General features: G+C 36.0%; 2 protein-coding genes across 2 annotated transcripts in view; both read left to right on the top strand.

Annotated features, from left to right (window-relative positions):
• LOC142353713 (importin-8-like) overlaps positions 1-2,686 on the top strand; it is a 371,797-nt gene extending 369,111 nt beyond the window's left edge. Inside the window, exons 2-5 of the mRNA XM_075406045.1 lie at positions 1,941-2,055; positions 2,113-2,194; positions 2,268-2,424; positions 2,509-2,686. Coding sequence (XP_075262160.1) covers positions 1,972-2,055; positions 2,113-2,194; positions 2,268-2,424; positions 2,509-2,671 — 486 coding nt within the window. The 5' untranslated portion in view covers positions 1,941-1,971 and the 3' untranslated portion in view covers positions 2,672-2,686. The remainder of the gene's footprint in view (positions 1-1,940; positions 2,056-2,112; positions 2,195-2,267; positions 2,425-2,508) is intronic.
• A 13,531-nt stretch (positions 2,687-16,217) lies between these two features.
• The window catches only part of LOC142353072 (importin-7-like), an 85,232-nt gene continuing 76,831 nt past the window's right edge, over positions 16,218-24,618 (top strand). Inside the window, exons 1-4 of the mRNA XM_075405266.1 lie at positions 16,218-16,332; positions 16,392-16,473; positions 16,547-16,703; positions 16,788-16,946. Of these exons, the coding sequence (XP_075261381.1) occupies positions 16,249-16,332; positions 16,392-16,473; positions 16,547-16,703; positions 16,788-16,946 (482 nt within the window). The 5' untranslated portion in view covers positions 16,218-16,248. The remainder of the gene's footprint in view (positions 16,333-16,391; positions 16,474-16,546; positions 16,704-16,787; positions 16,947-24,618) is intronic.

Here is a 24,618-nt window from a genome sequence, read left to right as displayed (position 1 = left end):
TTTTCATTTTTTTGAATTTTTTTGTCATTTTATTGGTTTTTCCAACCTCAACATCTACGTAAAATCATCTAGAGTTTGAGCCTAGGTTACAGCATAGCTTCTAGATGTAATGGAAGGTTTTTCAAGATTTTATGACCAGAAATTTTAAATTTATTTGCAATTTTTTCAAGTTTTTTTTGACTTTTTATTATTTTTTCCGGCACTAGGGTCCTAGGGACCTCCTCCAAAGCTTTTTGACAAGCTGTCGCATAGTTTCTAGATTAATGGAACAAATAAGATCGGTTTCTTGACATAACTCAGGAGAAAAGTAGTTTTGAACATTTTCACTGCGAAAATTGGAAGCTTCTCTTAAATTTTGGAATATTTGGCAAATTTTTTAAATATAAGTTTTTTTTATTTGTTCACTCACAAAGCTAGAAAACTAAAAGTTGCAGAGTCGAATCAAGCTAACGCTAGCTTCAATAAAATGTGGCTAGCTACTGACGAAGCCAACCGCTCGCCGGTCGTTTGAGAGCAATTCGCCCGACGTTAGTCGGTTATGTTTTTTTAAATTTTGTTTTACGCCTTATATATAAAATATACATTATATACAACCTCGAAAAGGATAAAAAAAAACTAAATTTCAAACAAATAAAATTCAGAAAAGTTGTGCTGTTTCAAACGGCAAGTTATTTGACTTATAAAACCTCAATACTGAATGAATTTTGCCCAAGTTAAACGTACATGAAGAGCCATCAAATTTTTTCATCTTTTCTTATCATTGCTACTGCTACTAAAAACTAATTCCAAGATACCCCTCAGTTTTTCATGGATGTTGAACCAACCGATGCCTAAATATTTTTTTTGAGGACTTGTTTTTTTATGGACAGCCATTGAAGCGCTTTAATGTGGTCTGATTTTGGTGTACCATCGGATGGGCTAAATTGTAACTGATACACTGACTCCGTTGTACGCCTTAAGTTCTGTAGAAGATTGACAAGTAATCCCTAGTACAAGGAGTCGAAGTAATCAGGTGCTTGAGAAATTTGCCTGTCGTCCATTGGAAGTTTAATATAGCAGTAAGGAGTATTACTTCTGATCAGCATATATTCAGTTTTTGTTAGAGTTCCTTCAAAACTTAGAATCACTGAACTGCTTTTGCAAAATCGTAATTTTGAAATCAAAAATTGTTCAACAATTCAATCCATGAAGAACTAGGGTTGGTTCTCCTAACTTGCTATCACACTGCGGTCTTCCTTGTACCGTTTTTGCGTTACGTTCGAGTTTATGGCTACGCTTTCCTTTGCCAAGCCAATAGGATCTCTCTGGAGGGTGCCTTCTGAGGACTACAGGCATGCGGTGGTTCGAAGAAGTCGGATTGGTCTGCAAATTAATTTTCGGATCTTTTCCGTTTGTGCCCCCCAGCTTAGTGGGTGCATATTATTTGCAACCCCCAGGCGCACGTGCAATATTTTTACATAATGATTTACTATATAATGACACGTGCTCTGTCACTGGGGGGAGCATAACGTTCTGGGGGGCACAAACGGAAAAGATCCTATTTTTCAGTCACCTTGCTTAAAGCAGGACAAATCTTTCTAAAGCTAATTGTCGATTGAAAGCGAATTGCATTTTTTTCATCTATTAGGAGTACGGCCTCATTGTCAGTAGCATTATAAGCTGGCTGAGTTGAATGAATAGAATATGCAATCCCACACTTTTGCCCTAGCAGAGCTGACTATTGCATTGCCTTCAAGCTAACTCAAATGATTTTCAATGCGCTTTGTAATACTTATAATACGGCGCAAGACTTCTGCAACGCCGAGGGGTGTATCGCCAGGTTTTCAGGTAAAGCAGATATATTCATTGATATATAGGCGGATATTGTAATTTAGCCTTTTCTTTCGTTGGATAAGAACTGCAAACATTCTGCTGCAATCTGTTGTAATAATTCTGTTTCCAGATTTGATGAGTTGATTTGTTGAGTTTGAAATGGATGTAGAACGAATTTGTAGTCTGTTCCAAAGCTCTCTCGACCCAGAGTTGCAGAAGGATGCAGAAGCGGCACTTGACACGGTAAAATTTTTTTTTTCTGAGTTATGTCATCTGGTTTTAATATTTTGTTTGTTTCAGATTTTCAAAATTATTGATTTCGCTCCAAGCATTTTGAAAGTAGTAACAAATGACCAAGTACAACACGCAACCAGACAAGCGGGTAATGTTATTGTTTATAAATAATTGTAGGTATCGTTATGAATGTTGTAAATGAGAGAATCTTCGTGTTTCAGCTGCAATTTATTTCAAAAACATGATAACTAATTATTGGGAAGAAAAAGAAGTTAAAAATGTCGATGACCAACTGCCTTTTGCGATTCATGAAAATGATAAGATCTTCATCCGCAGCGTTATCGTGGAAGCTATTGCGAGATCTCCAAAACTTTTAAGGTATGTTCTTAAAGTTTATGCAGAATTCGTAATCTAGCTGCTGTCAGCTTCGATTTTCAAAAAGTTACCGGAAATTTGTTTCAGGAACCAATTATCAACAGCTTTTCAGTCAATATGCAAACAGGATTTTCCGACAAAATGGTCAGAATTAGCAGACCAGATTTTAGCAAAAATAAATTCTAAGTCAATGGAGGAGTTTTCAGCGGGACTCGTGATTCTTTATCAACTCTGCAAATGTTATTCGTAAGTAACACTTCAGAACATGCACCGAAGAAGGATAGCTTGGAATTGTTATTCTCAACGAGGCTTGAATGTTGTTTTCTGATCTTATCGAAACGAGATCAATGTTTTAAGTCAAGGTTGCTTGAATTATACTGGATATAAAGTCAAATGCCGCACAGAGTTATATTTTTGCTAATTGTTTTCAGATCTCAAACATGGAAATTCGAATAACCACAAGGTTAAAAGTTACATGTTGTAATATTATAAATCAAACAGTTTACATCTTTCCTTTGAATAACTAAATAAAAGCTAAGGTTCAGATTCTGGTTTTTGTGAACTATAAAAAAATACAATTTTAAAGCTTTCAATTTTCTGGCCATTGGAATTCGCCGTGTCTTTTTTGCATCTTTTCTCGTAAAATTTTCTTTTAAGTTTTTCTTTGATTTTTCCCTTATAACTCTTGGAAGTTTCTTCCATTTATGAACAAGGTTTCTTAATATTGTATTTTGACTCGATTTTAATTTAAATTTTTTTTGATTATTTACATTAATTTCAATATCTCCGATTTTTTTCATAGTTTCTTGACTTGAGTGTTTGTTGGTTGGACAACATCAAAAAATCTGTTTAATGAAGTTTTCGCTGTTTGAAGTTGTGAAGGTTGAGCTTTCTTTTCAAAAAAAGTTTATGAGCAGACTCATATTTGGTTCGAAAAAGCAAATTCCTATGCCCCATCTAATTTGTTTGTTTACCCTATCAGTTGAGTAGGATAGCAAATTTTGGAAAATAGCACTGAGTTCTTTATGCGGAAAACGTGATCTAATGATTTGTTCCAGCGTGTGAACAGTTTGGGAACAGTTTGGGGGAAGCCGCTACAGAGAAACCTATTAATTTTAAGAATCCACTAAATTTCTCGAAAACTGTTTTCATCAAAACCACATATTTTGAAGACAACTTAGTGAACTACTTTTTTGAAAATCAAAGTGAGCAAACATGGCGAACGATTAAACACTTTAATAAGGTAATAAGGAGGACCCTGAAAAAATTTTTGGTAACAACAAGACCAATTTTATCAGCGGAAAAATTTTTAGACAAAATTAAATATAAAGATATTGCATTAGAATTCTCAGAGGGAAAATCAATTAGTTTGTGTAGACAGCAAGTGGAAACAAACCGAGTTCCAGGTGTTTTTTACTCCGAGGAAAGTTCAGAGCTGAAAACTGATAATCTTAAGATAAGCATGGAAATGTTTTTTTTTCAGGCGTTGTTGACACCATTGAATTCGAACTTCTCAAAGAGAGGATAATTTTTTATTGAAATTTAGAACGCTCCAATGCGACATTCAACAACTGAAAATTCAAATGATGATTGAATTATCAAAAACATTGTTGATCAATCAGTAACGCTCTTCAAGAAAGGAACTCACGTTGTATGAAGCGGCATATACAGTGTCGGCACTTAAAAAAGCAACTTATATGACGATGTCGTTTTTTACACTGAGGATTCAAGACTGCTAAAATCAATACACCCTTTAAATGAGTTTGTAGGGACATTTGGCGGAATAAAAATTTTGGCATACCAGGTTTTGGAGATAATATCTTCAAAGTCAACAGGTCGGTATTTGAAACACTTTCACGACCGGCCGCCAAAACCACTTATGTCAAAAAGCATAGTCAAAGTTTCATGGAAAAAAATGGGCGCAAAGGCGATATGTATGCAGAGCCTGTAGAGTGGGTTTCACCTACAGGAAGAAAACTTATTGGAATTGTGTTAATCAATTCAAAAACTTACATGGGAACAGTTTGGGGGAAGCTGCTACAAAGAAACCTATTAATTTTAAGAATTCACTAGCTTTCTCGAAAACTGTTTTTATCAAAACCACATATTTTGAAGACAACTTAGTGAACTACTTTTTTGAAAATCAAAGTGAGCAAACATGGCAAACGATTAAAAACTTTAATAAGGTAATAAGGAGGACCCTGATAAAATTTTTGGTAACAACAAGACCAATTTTATCAGCGGAAAAATTTTTAGACAAAATTAAACATAAAGATATTGCATTAGAATTCTCAGAGGGAAAATCAATTAGTTTGTGTAGACAGCAGGTGGAAACAAACCGAGTTCCAGGTGTTTTTTACTCCGAGGAAAGTTCAGAGCTGAAAACTGATAATCTTAAGATAAGCATGGAAATGTTTTTTTTTCAGGCGTTGTTGACACCTTTAAATTCGAACTTCTCAAAGAGAGGATAATTTTTTATTGAAATTTAGAACGCTCCAATGCGACATTCAACAACTGAAAGTTCTAACAATGATTGAATTATCAAAAACATTGTTGATCCATCAGTAACGCTCTTCAAGAAAAGAACTCACGTTGTATGAAGCGGCATATACAGTGTCGGCACTTAAAAAAGCTACTTATATGACGATGTCGTTTTTTACACTGAGGATCCAAGACTGCTAAAATCAATATACCCTTTAAATGAGTTTGTAGGGACATTTGGCGTGATAAAAATTTTGGCATGCCAGGTTTTGGAGATAGGATATTCAAAGTCAACAGGTCGGTATTTGAAACAGTTTTACGATCGGCCGCCGAAACCACTTATGTCGAAAAGTATAGTTAAAGTTTCATGGAAAAAAATGGGCGCAAAGGCGATATGTATGCAGAACCTGTAGAGTGGTTTTCACGTACAGGAGGAAAACATACTGGAATTGTGTTAATCAATGCAAAAACTTACATGGGAAAAGTTTGGGGGAAGCTGCTACAAAGAAATCTAATAATTTTAAGAATTCACTAGCTTTCTCGAAAACTGTTTTCATCAAAACCACATATTTTGAAGACAACTTAGTGAAGTATTTTTTTTGAAAATCAAAGTGAGCAAACATGGCAAACGATTAAACACTTTAATAAGGTAATAAGGAGGACCCTGCAAAAATTTTGGTAGCAGCAAGACCAATTTTATCAGCGGAAAATTTTTTACACAAAATTAAATATGAAGATTTTGAATTAGAATTCTCAGAGGAAAAATCAATTAGTTTGTGTAGACAGCAGGTGGAAACAAACCGAGTTCCAGGTGTTTTTTACTCCGAGGAAAGTTCAGAGCTGAAAACTGATAATCTTAAGATAAGCATGGAAATGTTTTTTTTTCAGGCGTTGTTGACACCTTTAAATTCGAACTTCTCAAAGAGAGGATAATTTTTTATTGAAATTTAGAACGCTCCAATGCGACATTCAACAACTGAAAGTTCTAACAATGATTGAATTATCAAAAACATTGTTGATCCATCAGTAACGCTCTTCAAGAAAAGAACTCACGTTGTATGAAGCGGCATATACAGTGTCGGCACTTAAAAAAGCTACTTATATGACGATGTCGTTTTTTACACTGAGGATCCAAGACTGCTAAAATCAATATACCCTTTAAATGAGTTTGTAGGGACATTTGGCGTAATAAAAATTTTGGCATGCCAGGTTTTGGAGATAGGATATTCAAAGTCAACAGGTCGGTATTTGAAACAGTTTTACGACCGGCCGCCGAAACCACTTATGTCGAAAAGTATAGTTAAAGTTTCATGGAAAAAATGGGCGCAAAGGCGATATGTATGCAGAACCTGTAGAGTGGTTTTCACGTACAGGAGGAAAACATACTGGAATTGTGTTAATCAATGCAAAAACTTACATGGGAACAGTTTGGGGGAAGCTGCTACAAAGAAACCTAATAATTTTAAGAATTCACTAGCTTTCTCGAAAACTGTTTTCATCAAAACCACATATTTTGAAGACAACTTAGTGAAGTATTTTTTTTGAAAATCAAAGTGAGCAAACATGGCAAACGATTAAACACTTTAATAAGGTAATAAGGAGGACCCTGCAAAAATTTTGGTAGCAGCAAGACCAATTTTATCAGCGGAAAATTTTTTACACAAAATTAAATATGAAGATTTTGAATTAGAATTCTCAGAGGAAAAATCAATTAGTTTGTGTAGACAGCAGGTGAAAACAACCGGAGTTCCAGGTGTTTTTTACTCCGATGAAAGTTCAGAGCTGAGAACTGATAATCTTAAGATAAGCATGGAAATGTTTTTTCCAGGCGTTGTTGACACCTTTAATTTCAAACTTCCCAAAGAGAGGATAATTTTTTTTGAAATTTAGAACGCTTCAATGCGACATTCAACAACTGAAAATTCAAACAATGATTGAATTATCAAAAACATTGTTGATCCATCAGTAACGCTCTTCAAGAAAGGAACTCACGTTGTATGAAGCGGCATATACAGTGTCGGCACTTAAAAAAGCAACCTATATGACGATGTTGTTTTTTTTACACTGAGAATTCAAGACTGCTAAAATCAATAAACCCTTTAAATAAGTTTGTAGGCACATTTGGCGGAATAAAAATTTGGGCATACCAGGTTTTGGAGATAGGATCTTCAAAGTCAACAGGTCGGTATTTGAAACAGTCTTACGACCGGCCGCCGAAACCACTTATTTCGAAAAGCTTAGTCAAAGTTTCATGGAAAAAAATGGTCGCAAAGGCAATATGTATGCAGAGCCTGTAGAGTGGGTTTTACCTACAGGAGGAAATCTTATTGGAATTGTGTTAATCAATGCAAAAACTTACATGGGAACAGTTTGGGGGAAGCTGCTACAAAGAAACCTATTAATTTTAAGAATCCACTAGCTTTCTCTAAAACTGTTTTCATCAAAACCACATATTTTGAAGACAACTTAGTGAACTATTTTTTTGAAAATCAAAGTGAGCAAACATGGCAAACGATTAAACACTTTAATAAAGTAATAAGGAGGACCCTGCAAAAATTTTGGTAGCAGCAAGACCAATTTTATCAGCGGAAAATTTTTTACACAAAATTAAATATGAAGATTTTGAATTAGAAATCTTAGATGAAGAATCAATTAGTTTGTGTGGACAGCAGGTGAAAACAACCGGAGTTCCAGGTGTTTCTTACTCCGAGGAAAGTTCAGAACTGAAAACTGATAGTCTTAAGATAAGCTTGGAAATGTTTCTTTCAGGCGTTGTTGACACCTTTAATTTCGAACTTCTCAAGGAGAGGAAGATTTTTTGTTGAAATTTAGAACGCTCCAATGCGACATTCAACAACTGAAAATTCAAACAATGATTGAATTATCGAAAACTTTGTTGATCCATCGGTAACGCTCTTCAAATAGGGAACTCACGTTGTAAGAGCAGGATCTGTGTTTTCGTTCATAAATGTGCCAAGATGGTAGCAACAATAACCAAACTTCCGTTTTGCACGAAAGAAGTTCCTGTGTTAGTAAAGGGTCAAAACTTTTATTTCAATTAGATACATAAACCCTGTTACAAATAATTTGTATCATAATTATACAATCCTTGCATGCAACCCGCTGCACCCAATTGCTGTCAAATTAGAAGACGACAGTTTTCAACAATATGGAGAAACGCTGAAGAAATTCAAGCGTGAGATATATCAGTGGTCGATGAATAGTAACTTAAATGTAAATGATGAAAATTTGCATCGCAGCTTTTTCACCACATCAAACCTAAAACAGAGTCAAACTGCTCAAAAAGTTTGCAATGATATTAAAGGAATTATCAGTCGGGAAGAATTCCGAGATTAGGATGGAAAATACAGTCATGAAATATTTATTCACTGGAATGACCAGTTCCAAAAAGAATTTTATTAACAAATGAAATAACATTTTTTTCGGAATTTAAGAACCGAAAGCTTATACATTTGGAGAAAAGCGAAGAGCATTGCTGTGTAAGTCTTATCAGTCTACCTCAATTTTCGATTTGTGAAAACTTCTCCTAAATTGTGCATCTATTTAGGATTAGTTATTAATGGAGCGTCTTGGCAACAAGTATTGCGGAATCTTGACCACATAACGTGAACACGTATATAAATTCATTTACTCAAATTAATAAATGATTGAAGAAAAAGAGTCCTCACAAAGTCAGTTGTTTAAAAAAAATAAAGAAAAAGAAAAATAAGTTGCCTTGAGTTCAAGATCAAAAAAAGAAGGAATGTCTCGAGTTCGAGACGAAAAAAAGTTGTCTCGATTTCGAGACCAAGAAAATTTGTCTTGAGTTCAATGCTGAAAAAACAGGAACGTCTCGAGTTCGAGACCAGATAACAGAAAGTAAGGAAAAAAGGAAAAAATTTTGAGTTCAAGATTGAAAATATCGAGAAACTTTAGAAGCAAAAAAGGTTTTTTTATCCAATATAGCGGGTAACGAGATTCCACAGATTGATGAATGTGTGTACTACTTGCCAGAATTTTGAGACGTTACTTCAGCGATTTCCCCGGGAGTGTACCGAGTGGATTCTTGTCTGTCGCGGACTTCGAAAGTATCTACGCTAGAACATCTGGCACAAGCCAATATTCGGTCGCGAGCTCTGCAAACAGTAGTGGAACAGCAAAACCAGTGCTTGCAGTTAGAGAAGTTGAAGAATATTAACTCTTCACTTCAAAAAGACCTCGTTGAGCGTCGACAAGAACTGGAAAGCTATTGCAATAAGATCAAAGAGGCGACAAAGTAAGTTTTGTTCAAATGGAGCGCCGAGTGTGAGGCTTTACGAGATAAATTTAAGACAGCGGCAGTCAGAAATGCTGGACAGGAGCAATCCATTGAAGTATTGAAGCAAGAGTTGGCCAATATGAAAGTCAAAGCTGCTAAGAAGGGCAAAACCATCGAAATAATAGTGCGACTGAAAGATCAATTGAGGTCAAAGCTTGAGCAGCTGGAAAACTCCAATTAGTATTTGGCCAACGAATGCCGAAGAAAAAATTCTCTCATTGATCGACAAAAGAATACTCTCAGAAACGAAAAAGCCAAAAGAAAGGCCACGGCGAAATGTTTATTCGAGATTCACAACAAAAACATTATGAACTGGCCTGCAACGCTATACGAATTTTTGTTGGTAAAATTTCTGCTTCAAAAGATCAGATCAAAAAATACTACCACACAATGAGCCTGTTGACGCACCCCGATGCTGGTGGAGACAAAGAATTTTTCAAGACCATCAACAGGGCTTTTTAAATTCTGACAACCTACGCGGCACGAGAAGCCTACAACATATTTGGGCTTGACGAGGCAGAAAAAGTTTTGAACAACCAAAACTGATGATTTAACTTTCCATATGAATCTACAAACTTTTTCTATAGTAAGATGTTCATATAACAAGATCTGTGAAAGAAAATATGGTTTGATTTTGAGTGAGTGGTGCACTCTATTCTCGTAAAGAGGGGGGGCAGTGTGAGTGTCACACGTATATAAAAAGATGTACTAAAAACCTTGGATTTCAAGGGTAAAGATTTATTTTAAATTTTGATTTATTAACTGACTTCTGGCTAACAAAAGGCTGATAGGTGTCACAAAAGAAAAAAGGGCTGTGATTAGACAAAGCCCGGTCTTCAAGCGAAATCAACAAAACTGACATATCTTTGTTGATTGGTTAATTTACCACGATCATAGAACCGAAATTGGGTGTATTCGCTTCAGGAGCGTTTCACTGGCATTGCACTTAGCCAATTCGAGGCCTCTTCTTTCTGTAATGCCTATCCAGCAACGTAACTTATGTTTTAAAGCTGGGGGCCGAAGCAGAATATATCCCAAACGAGTTTTACTGTTTAAAGTATTCACTGAAGTAACCATGGGCTGGAGTGTAATTTTCCTTTAAAGGCAGTTGTTAGGTAGGTGTATTCGCTTCAGGAGCAATTCACAGGCATTGGAATGAGCCAATTCGAGGTCTTCTATTTCTCTAATGCTTATCCAGCAACGTAACTTATGTTTTAAAGTAACGCGTGAAGATCATCGCTTTTAGTGATTTTTTTGTCATTGGACGTCGATGGCGGTCAAATAAGAAAGCGATGGCCAGGGCTTTTTTTCTTGAGCTTCAAGAGTTGTCCTAACAAAAAACGCACTAATCCTTTGGCACTGGGACCTATTCTGTTTTACCTCCTGCAACCAAGCTTATTGGACCTATAATTTTTACGCTTCCAGGTCACGTGCTATTTACTTCATAGTAACGCGCTATTTAACATCATATAATTTGTAACAGGGGGCGTAAAATACTGGTGGGCAAAACGGAATATATCCCCGCACTGCTAGTTTTTAATTGCTCTCAAACGAAGTTTGTAGCAATTTTATTAGTCCTGTTGGTCTTTTTCACGACTTGAAGAGGAGTATTGATATTTTACAAGTTTTTACGACTCAAAGTGGAGAATTGGAGAAGTCTTTTTTAAATCAATTTTATTGGAGTGATTTTAGAAGCGGGAAATGAAACGCTTAAAAAAATTGGAATGATTTTGGTGCCGAACAAAAGTGAAGAAAGGAGCGAAAAAAGAATGGTTTTTGTTAATACTGCTTTTTTTGAGAGAGCGAGAAATTGATGTGTGAAGAATTTTTTCTAAGCGAGCGAAATTTTTTTGTTCACGTGCGGCTTTTAAAAGCAGTTTTTTTCCAACTTTTGATGGTTATGGGTTTGATTATGATATTGTATTAGTTTTAGTCTTTTTTCGATAGGAATTGAAGGTTTCAAGTAGTTTTTGTTTTAATACTTTGAGTGGGATTTGGAAAGAAGCTTGTTACTTAAAGAAGTTTCACGTACCAATTGGCTAAAGTTTCCTGGTATATATCTTTTTTTTTCTTAGGAAACTTAACAGAAAAATTAAGAATTTTTAAAACATAATTCTTATTTTTTTTCCAGTTTTTCTTATTTTATACTTAGACGATTTTCTTATCCTATTACAAAATGCCCATTGATTTGCAAGTCTCTCATTGCTCTAATTGCAAAGAAACGTTATTCGGCTTTGGGTTTCCTTGTACTATTAAAAGAGTCGTTGTTTTTTTCTAGATTTTTTTCAATTTGTTTTAAGGTTTTGAATACCGTTTCTATTCTTCCTCAATTTTTTATGGCAATTGCGGATGTTCAAGTTTCACAATAGTTGTTGTAGGTGTAAAGTCATAAGTGTGGGCTATTTTATCCTTCAAGTCGTTTGCGGAATTCTTTCGGCTATGTTGTTTAGCAGAAAGCAAGTTCATGACTTGAGTTTTGACTTCTTTCTATTCGAGCTTTTACCTCGGTTTTGATTGTTGACTTCTAATTTTGAACAATGGACTTTAACAATAGCTTAGTTTGTTTTTTATAGCAATTGGTAACAGTCTGTAATTCAAGGTGAAGAGGTCAATTTGAGAAAATTTGATCCCATTTAACTACCTACCCCGCCCCCTAAAAACTACCCCCCACGTACCTAACCCCCCCCCAACATACCTACCCCCCCACCAAAATACCTCCCCCCATACCCCCAACGTACCTCCCCCCACGTACCCACCTACCTACGGCGCCCCCACGTACCTACCCACCACCCCACCTACCTTCGCCCCCCAAAATCACCTACCTGCCCCCACCTACCAACCCCCCCCCCCCCCCCCCCCACCAGCACCTACACACACCCCTGAACTGAAAAATTTTTAACACTTTTATGTTATATTGGTCTACTATATTTTTTATTTCTGGTGTTTATTTTCAATATTCTGATTTTGTCCAAGTTAGAGTAGAGATTATTTTGTACCACGATTCCAGTCGTTTCCGATATTCTACCGGCTAATTTTTTTCAGCAGAAAGCAAGTTTGTTGATGACTTTAATTTTGAAATCTTTCTGTTCGAGCAATTACCTCCGTTTTCGATTGTTGACTTCTGTTTTCGAACATTGGACTTTCACAGAAGCTTCGTTCGTAATGTATAGTAATTAGGAACTTCTGGTAATGTTAAAGGTGAAAAGGTCATTTTGAGATTTTTTGGTCCTAAATAAGTCACCCCAAATTATTTTTTGACGCGATATTTCGCTTGACCGATTTTTCGTCTGAGGCTTTTTTCGTCCTCAAAAGCAGGAAAAACAGTTAGCTCCCAGCGGGCATTAGGTAATCTTGGAATTCTTCAGCTCCGTTTCAGCTCAAGTTAATCTGGATACTAATACTTATGTTGTGAATGGCGGTTCTTAGAGGTTGGCGACACCCCCCACTGTTGAGTACCCCCTATTGCCCCAACCCCCCATCGCGCTTTTGTCTTTCACCCCACTGCTGCCCACCCCCTCCCCATCAGACCCCTGGTGTACAACCCCCCCCCCCCCCCCTCTTCGCGCCTCTCGTGGCTACTGACGAACAACCGATCGCTAAACACGCAATTTATACTAATTTTCACATTTTTAATCTTTTCGAAAGTTTTTGTAATTTTTTGAGTTTTTTCAGACCTAAGCGTCAACGAACCTCCTCTAGGGTTTTATATTAGGTTACTCTATAGTTTCTAGTGGTAGTGGAATGGTTTCAACATTTTAACATCACGAATATTAGCATTTTTTCGACAAAACGTGGAAAATTTTTCAATTTTTTTGACCTTCACTTTTTATTATCCACTTCTTTCTAGACGCAGGGGCCAAAAAGTTGTCCTCATATATTTGTTAATAAGTTACTGAATTAATTTTATTTGCCATGGAATGAATTTCAATTTTTTAATATGAGAAATTTTGTCAATTTTTTTTATAAAGCTTGAATTTTTTCAAGTTTTTGTCGGTTTGTCAGGATTCTCCGGCCTCAAGACTCGAGCAAACTCATCTCGGGTTCAAAAATTGGTACTGTATAATTTATAAAAGTTTTAAATTTTTTTTTCCGGATTTCAACACAACAAATTTCAGCATTTTTTGACAAAACTTGCAAATTTTAAATTTTTTCATTATATACTGTCAGTTTTTTATCGCTATTGCCAGTTTATATGTCATTATTGTCAGTTTTTCAGCCTAAAAGAAAATCTCCGTTAGGTTTTCATAATAAGCTACTGAAAAATGTCTGTTGGCCATGGATCTGATACAATTTTATCACATATTTTAGCAGTACTTTTGCAACTTCTAATTTTTTTCATTTTTTTGAAGTTTTTTGTCATTTTATTGGTTTTTCCAACCTCAACATCTACATAACATCATCTAGAGTTTGAGCCTAGTTTACAGCATAGCTTCTAGATGTAATGGATGGTTTTTCAAGATTTTATGACCAGAAATTTTAAATTTATTTGAAATTTTTTCAAGTTTTTTTTGACCTTTTATTATTTTTTCCGGCACTAGGGTCCTAGGGACCTCCTCCAAAGCTTTTTGACAAGCTGTCGCATAGTTTCTAGATTAATGGAACAAATAAGTTCAATGGCAGTTGACAAAGGGAGGTCAGTTACCAAAAATTGGCAACCAAAAACTTCTGCATGTTGTCAACAGGTTACCACACCTAAGTTTCAAATATCTTGGTTGCTTCACTGCTGATCTTCCACCACGATTTTTACCTTCAAACACGTTTTGTATAATCAACCTTGATACATCACCACAGCCGGCCCCTCTGGATATTGCTTGCAAATTTTCTATCAGTTTTTCCGGCCCCAGGGTCCTAGGGACTCTCTCAAGGTTGAATGATCAGCTGTCGCATAGTTTCTAGAGTTAGTCGAATGGTTATCAATATTTTAATGACTCCAGCTTTAGCACTTTTTTGATAAAATTCAATTTTTTTCCATTTTCGGAAAATTATTATCATGCTCCAAGTTTAAGGGTCTTTTTGAGACAGTAAAACTATTTAAAGCTTGAAACGGTGATACTGGATAGTCGGATCTTTTCCGTTTGTGCCCCCCCCAGTACGTTATGCTCCCCCAAGTGACAGAGCACGTGTCATTACATAGTAAATCATTATGTAAAAATATTGCACGTGGGTCTGGGGGTTGCAAATAATATGCACCCACTAAGCTGGGGGGGGGGGCACAAACGGAAAAGATCCGGATAGTCTCTTGAGACAATGAAATGGTTTTGACGATTTTAACGTCTTGAATTTTAGCAAGATTTTAACTATCATTACTAGCCAACGAAGTTTTTCAAGTCTTGCAGATCGGTTTCTTGACATAACTCAGGAGAAAAGTAGTTTTGAACATTTTCACTGCGAAAATTGGAAGCTTCTCTTAAATTTTGGAATATTTGGCAAAATTTTTAAATATAAGTTTTTTTTATTTGTTCACTCACAAAGCTAGAAAACTAAAAGTTGCAGAGTCGAATCAAGCTAACGCTAGCTTCAATAAAATGTGGCTAGCTACTGACGAAGCCAACCGCTCGCCGGTCGTTTGAGAGCAATTCGCCCGACGTTAGTCGGTTATTTTTTTTTAAATATTGTTTTACGCCTTATATATAAAATATACATTATATACAACCTCGAAAAGGATATAAAAACTAAATTTCAAACAAATAAAATTCAGAAAAGTCGTGCTGTTTCAAACGGCAAGTTATTTGACTTATAAAACCTCAATACTGAATGAATTTTGCCCAAGTTAATTGTACATGAAGAGCCATCAAATTTTTTCATCTTTTCTCATCATTGCTACTGCTACTAAAAACTAATTCCAAGATACCCCTCAGTTTTTCATGGATGTTGAACCAACCGATGCCTAAATTTTTTTTTTGAGGACTTGTCTTTTTATGGACAGCCATTGAAGCGCTTTAATGTGGTCTGATTTTGGTGTACCATCGGATGGGCTAAATTGTAACTGATACACTGACTCCGTTGTACGCCGTAAGTTCTGTAGAAGATTGACAAGTAATCCCTAGTACAATGAGTTGAAGTAATCAGGTGCTTGAGAAATTTGCCTGTCGTCCATTGGAAGTTTAATATAGCAGTAAGAAGTATTACTTCTGATCAGCATATATTCAGTTTTTGTTAGAGTTCCTTCAAAACTTAGAATCACTGAACTGCTTTTGCAAAATTGTAATTATGAAATCAAAAATTGTTCAACAATTCAATCCATGAAGAACTCGAGTTGGTTCTCCTACCTTGCTATCACACTGCGGTCTTCCTTGGACCGTTTTTGCGTTACGTTCGAGTTTATGGCTACGCCTTCCTTTGCCATGCCAATAGGATCTCTCTGGAGGGTGCCTTCTGAGGACTACAGGCATGCGGTGGTTCGAAGAAGTCGGATTGGTCTGCAAATTAATTTTCGGATCTTTTCCGTTTGTGCCCCCCAGCTTAGTGGGTGCATATTATTTGCAACCCCCAGACGCACGTGCAATATTTTTACATAATGATTTACTATATAATGACACGTGCTCTGTCACTGGGGGGAGCATAACGTTCTGGGGGGGCACAAACGGAAAAGATCCTAATTTTCAGTCACCTTGCTTAAAGCAGGACAAATCTTTCTAAAGCTAATTGTCGATTGAAAGCGAATTGCATTTTTTCATCTATTAGGAGTACGGCCTCATTGTCAGTAGCATTATAAGCAGGCTGAGATGAATGGATAGAATATGCAATCCCACACTTTTGCCCTAGCAGAGCTGACTATTGCATTGCCTTCAAGCTAACTCAAATGATTTTCAATGCGCTTTGTAATACTTATAATACGGCGCAAGACTTCTGCAACGCCGAGGGGTGTATCGCCAGGTTTTCAGGTAAAGCAGATATATTCATTGATATATAGGCGGATATTGTAATTTAGCCTTTTCTTTCGTTGGATAAGAACTGCAAACATTCTGCTGCAATCTGTTGTAATAATTCTGTTTCCAGATTTGATGAGTTGATTTGTTGAGTTTGAAATGGATGTAGAACGAATTTGTAGTCTGTTCCAAAGCTCTCTCGACCCAGAGTTGCAGAAGGACGCAGAAGCGGAACTTGACACGGTAAAATTGTTCTTCTTTCTGAGTTATGTCATCTGGTTTTAATGTTTTGTTTGTTTCAGATTTTCAAAATTATTGATTTTGCTCCGAGCATTTTGAAAGTAGTAACAAATGACCAAGTACAACACGCAACCAGACAAGCGGGTAATGTTATTGTTTATAAATAATTGAAGGTATCGTTATGAATGTTGTCAATGAGGGAATCTTCGTGTTTCAGCTGCAATTTATTTCAAAAACATGATAACTAATTATTGGGAAGAAAAAGAAGTTAAAAATGTCGATGACCAACTGCCTTTTGCGATTCATGAAAATGATAAGACCTTCATCCGCAGCGTTATCGTGGAAGCTATTGCGAGATCTCCAAAACTTTTAAGGTATGTCTTAAAGTTTATACAGAATTCGTAATCTAGCTGCTGTCAGCTTCGATTTTCAAAAAGTTACCGGAAATTTTGTTTCAGGAACCAATTATCAACAGCTTTTCAGTCAATATGCAAACAGGATTTTCCGACAAAATGGCCAGAGTTAGCAGACCAGATTTTAGCAAAAATAAATTCTAATTCAATGGAGGAGTTTTCAGCGGGACTCGTGATTCTTTATCAACTCTGCAAATGTTATTCGTAAGTAACACTTCAGAACATGCGCCGAAGAAGGATAGTTTGGAATTCTTAACCTCAACGAGGCTTAAATGTTGTTTTCTGATCTTATCGAAACGAAATCAAAGTTTTAAGTCAAGGTTGCTTGAATTATACTGGATATAAAGTCAAATGCCTCACAGAGTTATATTTTTGCTAATTGTTTTCAGATCTCAAACATAGAATTTCGAATAACCACAAGGTTAAAGTTACATGTTTTAATATTATAAATCAAACAGGCTACATCTTTCCTTTGAATAACTAAATAAAAGCTAAGGTTCAGTTTCCGGTTTTTGTGAACTATAAAAAAATACAATTTTAAGGCTTTCAATTTTTTGGCCATTGGAATTCGCCGTGTCTTTTTTGCATCTTTTCTCGTAAATTTTTCTTTAAGTTTTTCTTTGATTTTTCCTTTCTTATAACTCTTGGAAGTTTCTTCCATATGCGAACAAGGTTTCTTAAAATTGTATTTTGACTCGATTTTGATTTAAATTTTTTACGATTATTTACATTAATTTCAACATCTCCGAGTTTCTTGTCTTGAGTGTTTGTTTGTTGGACAACATCAAAAAATCTGTTTAATGAAGTTTTCGCTATTTGAAGTTGTGCATGTTGAGCATTTTTTTTCAAAAAGATTTCTTCGAGCGTGTGAAGGTAATTGATTGTGTACCAAATAAATTGATCTGATGCCTATAGCCATTTTACTGATACCATTATTAAGCTGTTTTTGGTATTTCAGCTCTCCATCAAGAATAGCACCTAAATATCTGCATTCATCTGTTGGTTTCAATCATTGATTTTTATATTCAACGAAATTGACAGTTTGTAATTTTTCGTTTTTGAAAACCATTTTTTCTGTTTCTGCTTCATGTATAGCTAACTTGTTTTTGTTTTATATGCTCTTCTATTTCTATCATTATTCTTTTAGACTTTGCTTTTAGATTCATTTTTGTACATTCATTGTTTTGATATTTTGCTGCGCCATTTTTTTGATAGCGTGTGGCTTAAACGGTTTTTAGTTTTAACTCTAGTGAAATAGGTTTCAGGTGAAATAGGTTTACTCACATTCAGAATTTTGTAATTGTATTTTGACCCGTTTAATCTTTTTTAATGGCTAGCAAACAAAAATGGTCGCAATGATTTTAGTCCTGTGGTCCTTTTTATGCGATTTTTCGCTTGACCGATTTTTTTGTCTGACAAATTGAGTTGTGGCTCTTAAAAGCGAGATAAACATGTAGCGCTCGGAAGGTATTAGTTTTCTTTGAGCCCTAAGCCTTACTAAACTCGTAGAATGCTGTTCATCAAAACTGTTTTGAGTAGACCATTTTATGGTGTGAAGAGCGGTTCTTAATCTTAAAAGTTTGACACCCTCAGCTACCCTTCTTCGCCATGAGCTCTCGCCCCCATTACCCCCCTGAACTCACATTGTCCGCCCTCCTCCACCTGTCGATTTGCACCACTGTCTCATCTAGCCTTCGCAAGTCTACTCCCCCCATCGCTTGACGCCCCTCCCAACGCTTGCCCCCACCACCACCACACAGACAGACGCACACCTGTCACCCCCCCCCCCCACACACACACACACACTAACACAAACATACAACGGTTACCCCCAACCGGCATGCTGCTAAGCCCCAGCTGGCTCTTACAGAAGGCAACCGCTCGCCGGTCGTTTGAGAGTAATTCTCCTGACGCTAGTCTGTTATGTTTAGAATTTAAGATCGAATTTTGAGCTATTTTTTGTCATTTTAGACAATTTAAGCTGGCTTATTTATTATCGAGTGCTTACAGTCTATAGAGAATTTCCTTCTGGCAATTATTCGTCCTTTTAGTATTGGTATTTTAAAAAAAAATTGATTGGAATGAATATTGTGCTGTTGTAATTTTAACTAATTGTTGAAATAATTTTAGAATTGAAATAGAATAATTTTAAATTGAAAGAAATACTTTTTAATAGCTTCTTATTTTAGGCTGTTTTTATTGCTGTTTAGTATTTAGTTTTCAGTGATCCCGGGTCTAAATCTGGTTCGACTTTGGGTCGGTTCGGCGTCTTCCGGCTGTTCTATTTCAGATCTCTTCATAAACTCTTCAGTCAAAGGGTAGCGTTCAAAGTCAAATTGTAGTTGGATTTTCTGTGGCAAGTCCAAACCTGCATCCAAAAGGGACTTTGCTCACTTCAGGCGAATTCAAGATATTAATTCTACTTGAATGTCAAGACTACATCTAAAGATTCTCAGATTCTCTACTGGTGTTGTTCGTGACAAGATTTTTGTTCCGACCCCTCCTGAGGGGGAGGGGGGGGGGGGGGGTGACTATATACTCATGTTTTTTTTTGTTCAGTCAATTTTGGTCAATCGATATAATTGTAGAGAGTTGTGAGTGGTGTCATTAGAAAGCCCATCCAGCGTAAAATATGGAATAAAATTTTTTTTTAATTACGCTTTGTAGAGCGAATTATCGAGGTTAAAATTTTTGAGAATATTTGAGCGATTTGCGTTATTTTCATTCACATTTCCTGGAATTTTTGCTTAAAATTTCTTCACTTTTAATAAAAATTTATTAACTTTGTTAACAATAGTGTTGTCTATTTCATTTTTAAAGACCAAAAAGTTTTGTTGACTATTTTTACTTAATTTTTTTGAGCTAGAATTTTGTCTAAATATTTCAAAAAATCAGCTTTTTTCATCAAAAATTGCACGAAATAAGCTTCTTTAAGCCATTTTGATTGAATTCGCCAGAAGTAGATTCCCGAAAACCACTATCACAATCTCGGACTGTTACAATCCAAAAAATTTCGTTTTTCAATCAAATCGTTTTTAAAATTTTCAATCTTTTTTATGCTAATTATAGAAGAGAACAGTTCAAATCAAAGCTCACTGATGATTTCTTCAAAATGCTTCCTTAGCAGTTCAAAAATAATGTATCTGGTTTTTTAATCAAAAGCTTATGGTCGCTTTGACATTTAAAAATGTTTGATTTTTAAATAAACAATGGCTTATTGAACTTCGCTTATATTTCTCTTACTTTGGTCAACTTGTAGCTTAGTGTCCATTTTATGGTGTGAAGAGCGGTTCTTAATCTTAAAAGTTTGACACCCTCAGCTACCCTATTTCGCCATGAGCTCTCGCCCTCATTACCCTCCTGAACTCACATTGTCCGCCCTCCTCCACCTGTCGATTTGCACCACTGTCTCATCTAGCCTTCGCAAGTCTACTCCCCTCATCGCTTGACGCCCCTCCCAACGCTTGCCCCTACCCCACCACCACCACACAGACAGACGCACACCTGTCACCCCCCCTCCACACACACTAACACAAACATACAACGGTTACCCCCAACCGGCATGCTGCTAAGCCCCAGCTGGCTCTTACAGAAGGCAACCGCTCGCCGGTCGTTTGAGAGCAATTCTCCTGACGCTAGTCTGTTATGTTTAGAATTTAAGATCGAATTTTGAGCTATTTTTTGTCATTTTAGACAATTTAATTTGGCTTATTTATTATCGAGTGCTTACAGTCTATAGAGAATTTCCTTCTGGCAATTATTCGTCCTTTTAGTATTGGTATTTTAAAAAAAAATTGTTTGGAATAAATATTGTGCTGTTGTAATTTTAACTAATTGTTGAAATAATTTTAGAATTGAAATAGAATAATTTTAAATTGAAAGAAATACTTTTTAATAGCTTCTTATTTTAGGCTGTTTTTATTGCTGTTTAGTATTTAGTTTTCAGTGATCCCGGGTCTAAATCTGGTTCGACTTCGGGTCGGTTCGGCGTCTTCCGGCTGTTCTCTTTCAGATCTCTTCATAAATTCTTAAGTCAAAGGGTAGCGTTCAAAGTCAAATTGTAGTTGGATTTTCTGTGGCAAGTCCAAACCTGCATCCAAAAGGGACTTTGCTCACTTCAGGCGATTTCAAGATATTAATTCTACTTGAATGTCAAGACTACATCTAAAGATTCTCAGATTCTCTACTGGTGTTGTTCGTGACAAGATTTTTGTTCCGACCCCTCCTGAGGAGGAGGGGGTGACTATATACTCATGTTTTTTTTGTTCAGTCAATTTTGGTCAATCGATATAATTGTAGAGAGTTGTGAGTGGTATCATTAGAAAGCCCATCCAGCGTAAAATATGGAATAAAATGTTTTTTTAATTACGCTTTGTAGAGCGAATTATCGAGGTTAAAATTTTTGTGAATATTTGAGCGATTTGCGTTATTTTCATTCACATTTCCTGGAATTTTTGCTTAAAATTTCTTCAATTTTAATAAAAATTTATTAACTTTGTTAACAATTGTGTTGTCGATTTCATTTTTAAAGACCAAAAAGTTTTGTTGACTATTTTTACTTAATTTTTTGAGCTAAATTTTTGTCTAAATATTTCAAAAAATCAGCTTTTTTCATCAAAAATTGCACGAAATAAGCTTCTTTAAGCCATTTTGATTGAATTCGCCAGAAGTAGATTCCCGAAAACCACTATCACAATCTTGGACTGTTACAATCCAAAACAAAATTTCGTTTTTCAATCAAATCGTTTTTAAAATTTTCAATCTTTTTTATGCTAATTATAGAAGAGAACAGTTCAAATCAAAGCTCACTGATGTTTTCTTCAAAATGCTTCCTCAGCAGTTCAAAAATAATGTATCTGGTTTTTTAATCAAAAGCTTATGGTCGCTTTGACATTTAAAAATGTTTGAGTTTGACACCCTCAGCTACCCTTCTTCGCCATGAGCTCTCGCCCCCATTACCCTCCTGAACTCACATTGTCGGCCCTCCTCCACCTGTCGATTTGCACCACTGTCTCATCTAGCCTTCGCAAGTCTACTCCCCCCATCGCTTGACGCCCCTCCCAACGCTTGCCCCTACCCCACCACCACCACACAGACAGACGCACACCTGTCACCCCCTCCACACACACTAACACAAACATACAACGGTTACCCCCAACCGGCATGCTGCTAAGCCCCAGCTGGCTCTTACAGAAGGCAACCGCTCGCCGGTCGTTTGAGAGCAATTCTCCTGACGCTAGTCTGTTATGTTTAGAATTTAAGATCGAATTTTGAGCTATTTTTTGTCATTTTAGACAATTTAAGTTGGCTTATTTATTATCGAGTGCTTACAGTCTATAGAGAATTTCCTTCTGGCAATTATTCGTCCTTTTAGTATTGGTATTTTAAAAAAAAATTGTTTGGAATTAATATTGTGCTGTTGTAATTTTAACTAATTGTTGAAATAATTTTAGAATTGAAATAGAATAATTTTAAATTGAAAGAAATACTTTTTAATAGCTTCTTATTTTAGGCTGTTTTTATTGCTGTTTAGTATTTAGTTTTCAGTGATCCCGGGTCTAAATCTGGTTCGACTTCGGGTCGGTTCGGCGTCTTCCGGCTGTTCTCTTTCAGATCTCTTCATAAATTCTTGAGTCAAAGGGTAGCGTTCAAAGTCAAATTGTAGTTGGATTTTCTGTGGCAAGTCCAAACCTGCATCCAAAAGGGACTTTGCTCACTTCAGGCGATTTCAAGATATTAATTCTACTTGAATGTCAAGACTACATCTAAAGATTCTCAGATTCTCTACTGGTGTTGTTCGTGACAAGATTTTTGTTCCGACCCCTCCTGAGGAGGAGGGGGTGACTATATACTCATGTTTTTTTTGTTCAGTCAATTTTGGTCAATCAATATAATTGTAGAGAGTTGTGAGTGGTATCATTAGAAAGCCCATCCGGCGTAAAATATGGAATAAAATATTTTTTTAATTACGCTTTGTAGAGCGAATTATCGAGGTTAAAATTTTTGTGAATATTTGAGCGATTTGCGTTATTTTCATTCACATTTCCTGGAATTTTTGCTTAAAATTTCTTCAATTTTAATAAAAATTTATTAACTTTGTTAACAATTGTGTTGTCGATTTCATTTTTAAAGACCAAAAAGTTTTGTTGACTATTTTTACTTAATTTTTTGAGCTAAATTTTTGTCTAAATATTTCAAAAAATCAGCTTTTTTCATCAAAAATTGCACGAAATAAGCTTCTTTAAGCCATTTTGATTGAATTCGCCAGAAGTAGATTCCCGAAAACCAATATCACAATCTTGGACTGTTACAATCCAAAACAAAATTTCGTTTTTCAATCAAATCGTTTTTAAAATTTTCAATCTTTTTTATGCTAATTATAGAAGAGAACAGTTCAAATCAAAGCTCACTGATGTTTTCTTCAAAATGCTTCCTCAGCAGTTCAAAAATAATGTATCTGGTTTTTTAATCAAAAGTTTATGGTCGCTTTGACATTTAAAAATGTTTGATTTTTAAATAAACAATGGCTTATTGAACTTCGCTTATATTTCTCTTACTTTGGTCAACTTGTAGCTTAGTGTCCATTTTATGGTGTGAAGAGCGGTTCTTAATCTTAAAAGTTTGACACCCTCAGCTACCCTTCTTCGCCATGAGCTCTCGCCCCCATTACCCTCCTGAACTCACATTGTCGGCCCTCCTCCACCTGTCGATTTGCACCACTGTCTCATCTAGCCTTCGCAAGTCTACTCCCCCCATCGCTTGACGCCCCTCCCAACGCTTGCCCCCACCCCACCACCACCACACAGACAGACGCACACCTGTCACCCCCCACACACACACTAACACAAACATACAACGGTTACCCCCAACCGGCATGCTGCTAAGCCCCAGCTGGCTCTTACAGAAGGCAACCGCTCGCCGGTCGTTTGAGAGCAATTCGCCTGACGCTAGTCTGTTATGTTTAGAATTTAAGATCGAATTTTGAGCTATTTTTTGTCATTTTATACAATTTAAGTTGGCTTATTTATTATCGAGTGCTTACAGTCTATAGAGAATTTCTTTCTGGCAATTGTTCGTCCTTTTAGGATTGGTATTTTTTTTAAAAAAATTGATTGGAATGAATTTTGTGCTGTTGTAACTTTAACTAATTATTGAAATAATTTTAGAATTGAAATAGAATAATTTTAGAATAATTGAAAGAAATACTTTTTAATAGCCTCTTATTTTTGGCTGTTTTTATTGCTGTTTAGTATTTAGTTTTCAGTGATCCCGGGTCTAAATCTGGTTCGACTTTGGGTCGGTTCGGCGTCTTCCGGCTGTTCTATTTCAGATCTCTTCATAAACTCTTCAGTCAAAGGGTAGCGTTCAAAGTCAAATTGTAGTTGGATTTTCTGTGGCAAGTCCAAACCTGCATCCAAAAGGGACTTTGCTCACTTCAGGCGAATTCAAGATATTAATTCTACTTGAATGTCAAGACTACATCTAAAGATTCTCAGATTCTCTACTGGTGTTGTTCGTGACAAGATTTTTGTTCCGACCCCTCCTGAGGGGGAGGGGGTGACTATATACTCATGTTTTTTTGTTCAGTCAATTTTGGTCAATCGATATAATTGTAGAGAGTTGTGAGTGGTATCATTAGAAAGCCCATCCAGCGTAAAATATGGAATAAAATATTTTTTTAATTACGCTTTGTAGAGCGAATTATCGAGGTTAAAATTTTTGTGAATGTTTGAGCGATTTGCGTTATTTTCATTCACATTTCCTGGAATTTTTGCTTAAAATTTCTTCAATTTTAATAGAAATTTATTAGCTTTGTTAACAATAGTGTTGTCGATTTCATTTTTAAAGACCAAAAAGTTTTGTTGACTATTTTTAC

This window comes from Convolutriloba macropyga, chromosome 14, assembly GCF_964194025.1.
Source record: "Convolutriloba macropyga chromosome 14, txConMacr16.3, whole genome shotgun sequence".
Taxonomy (NCBI): Eukaryota; Metazoa; Xenacoelomorpha; order Acoela; family Convolutidae; genus Convolutriloba; species Convolutriloba macropyga.
This window is presented reverse-complemented; position numbering and strand designations above follow the sequence as displayed.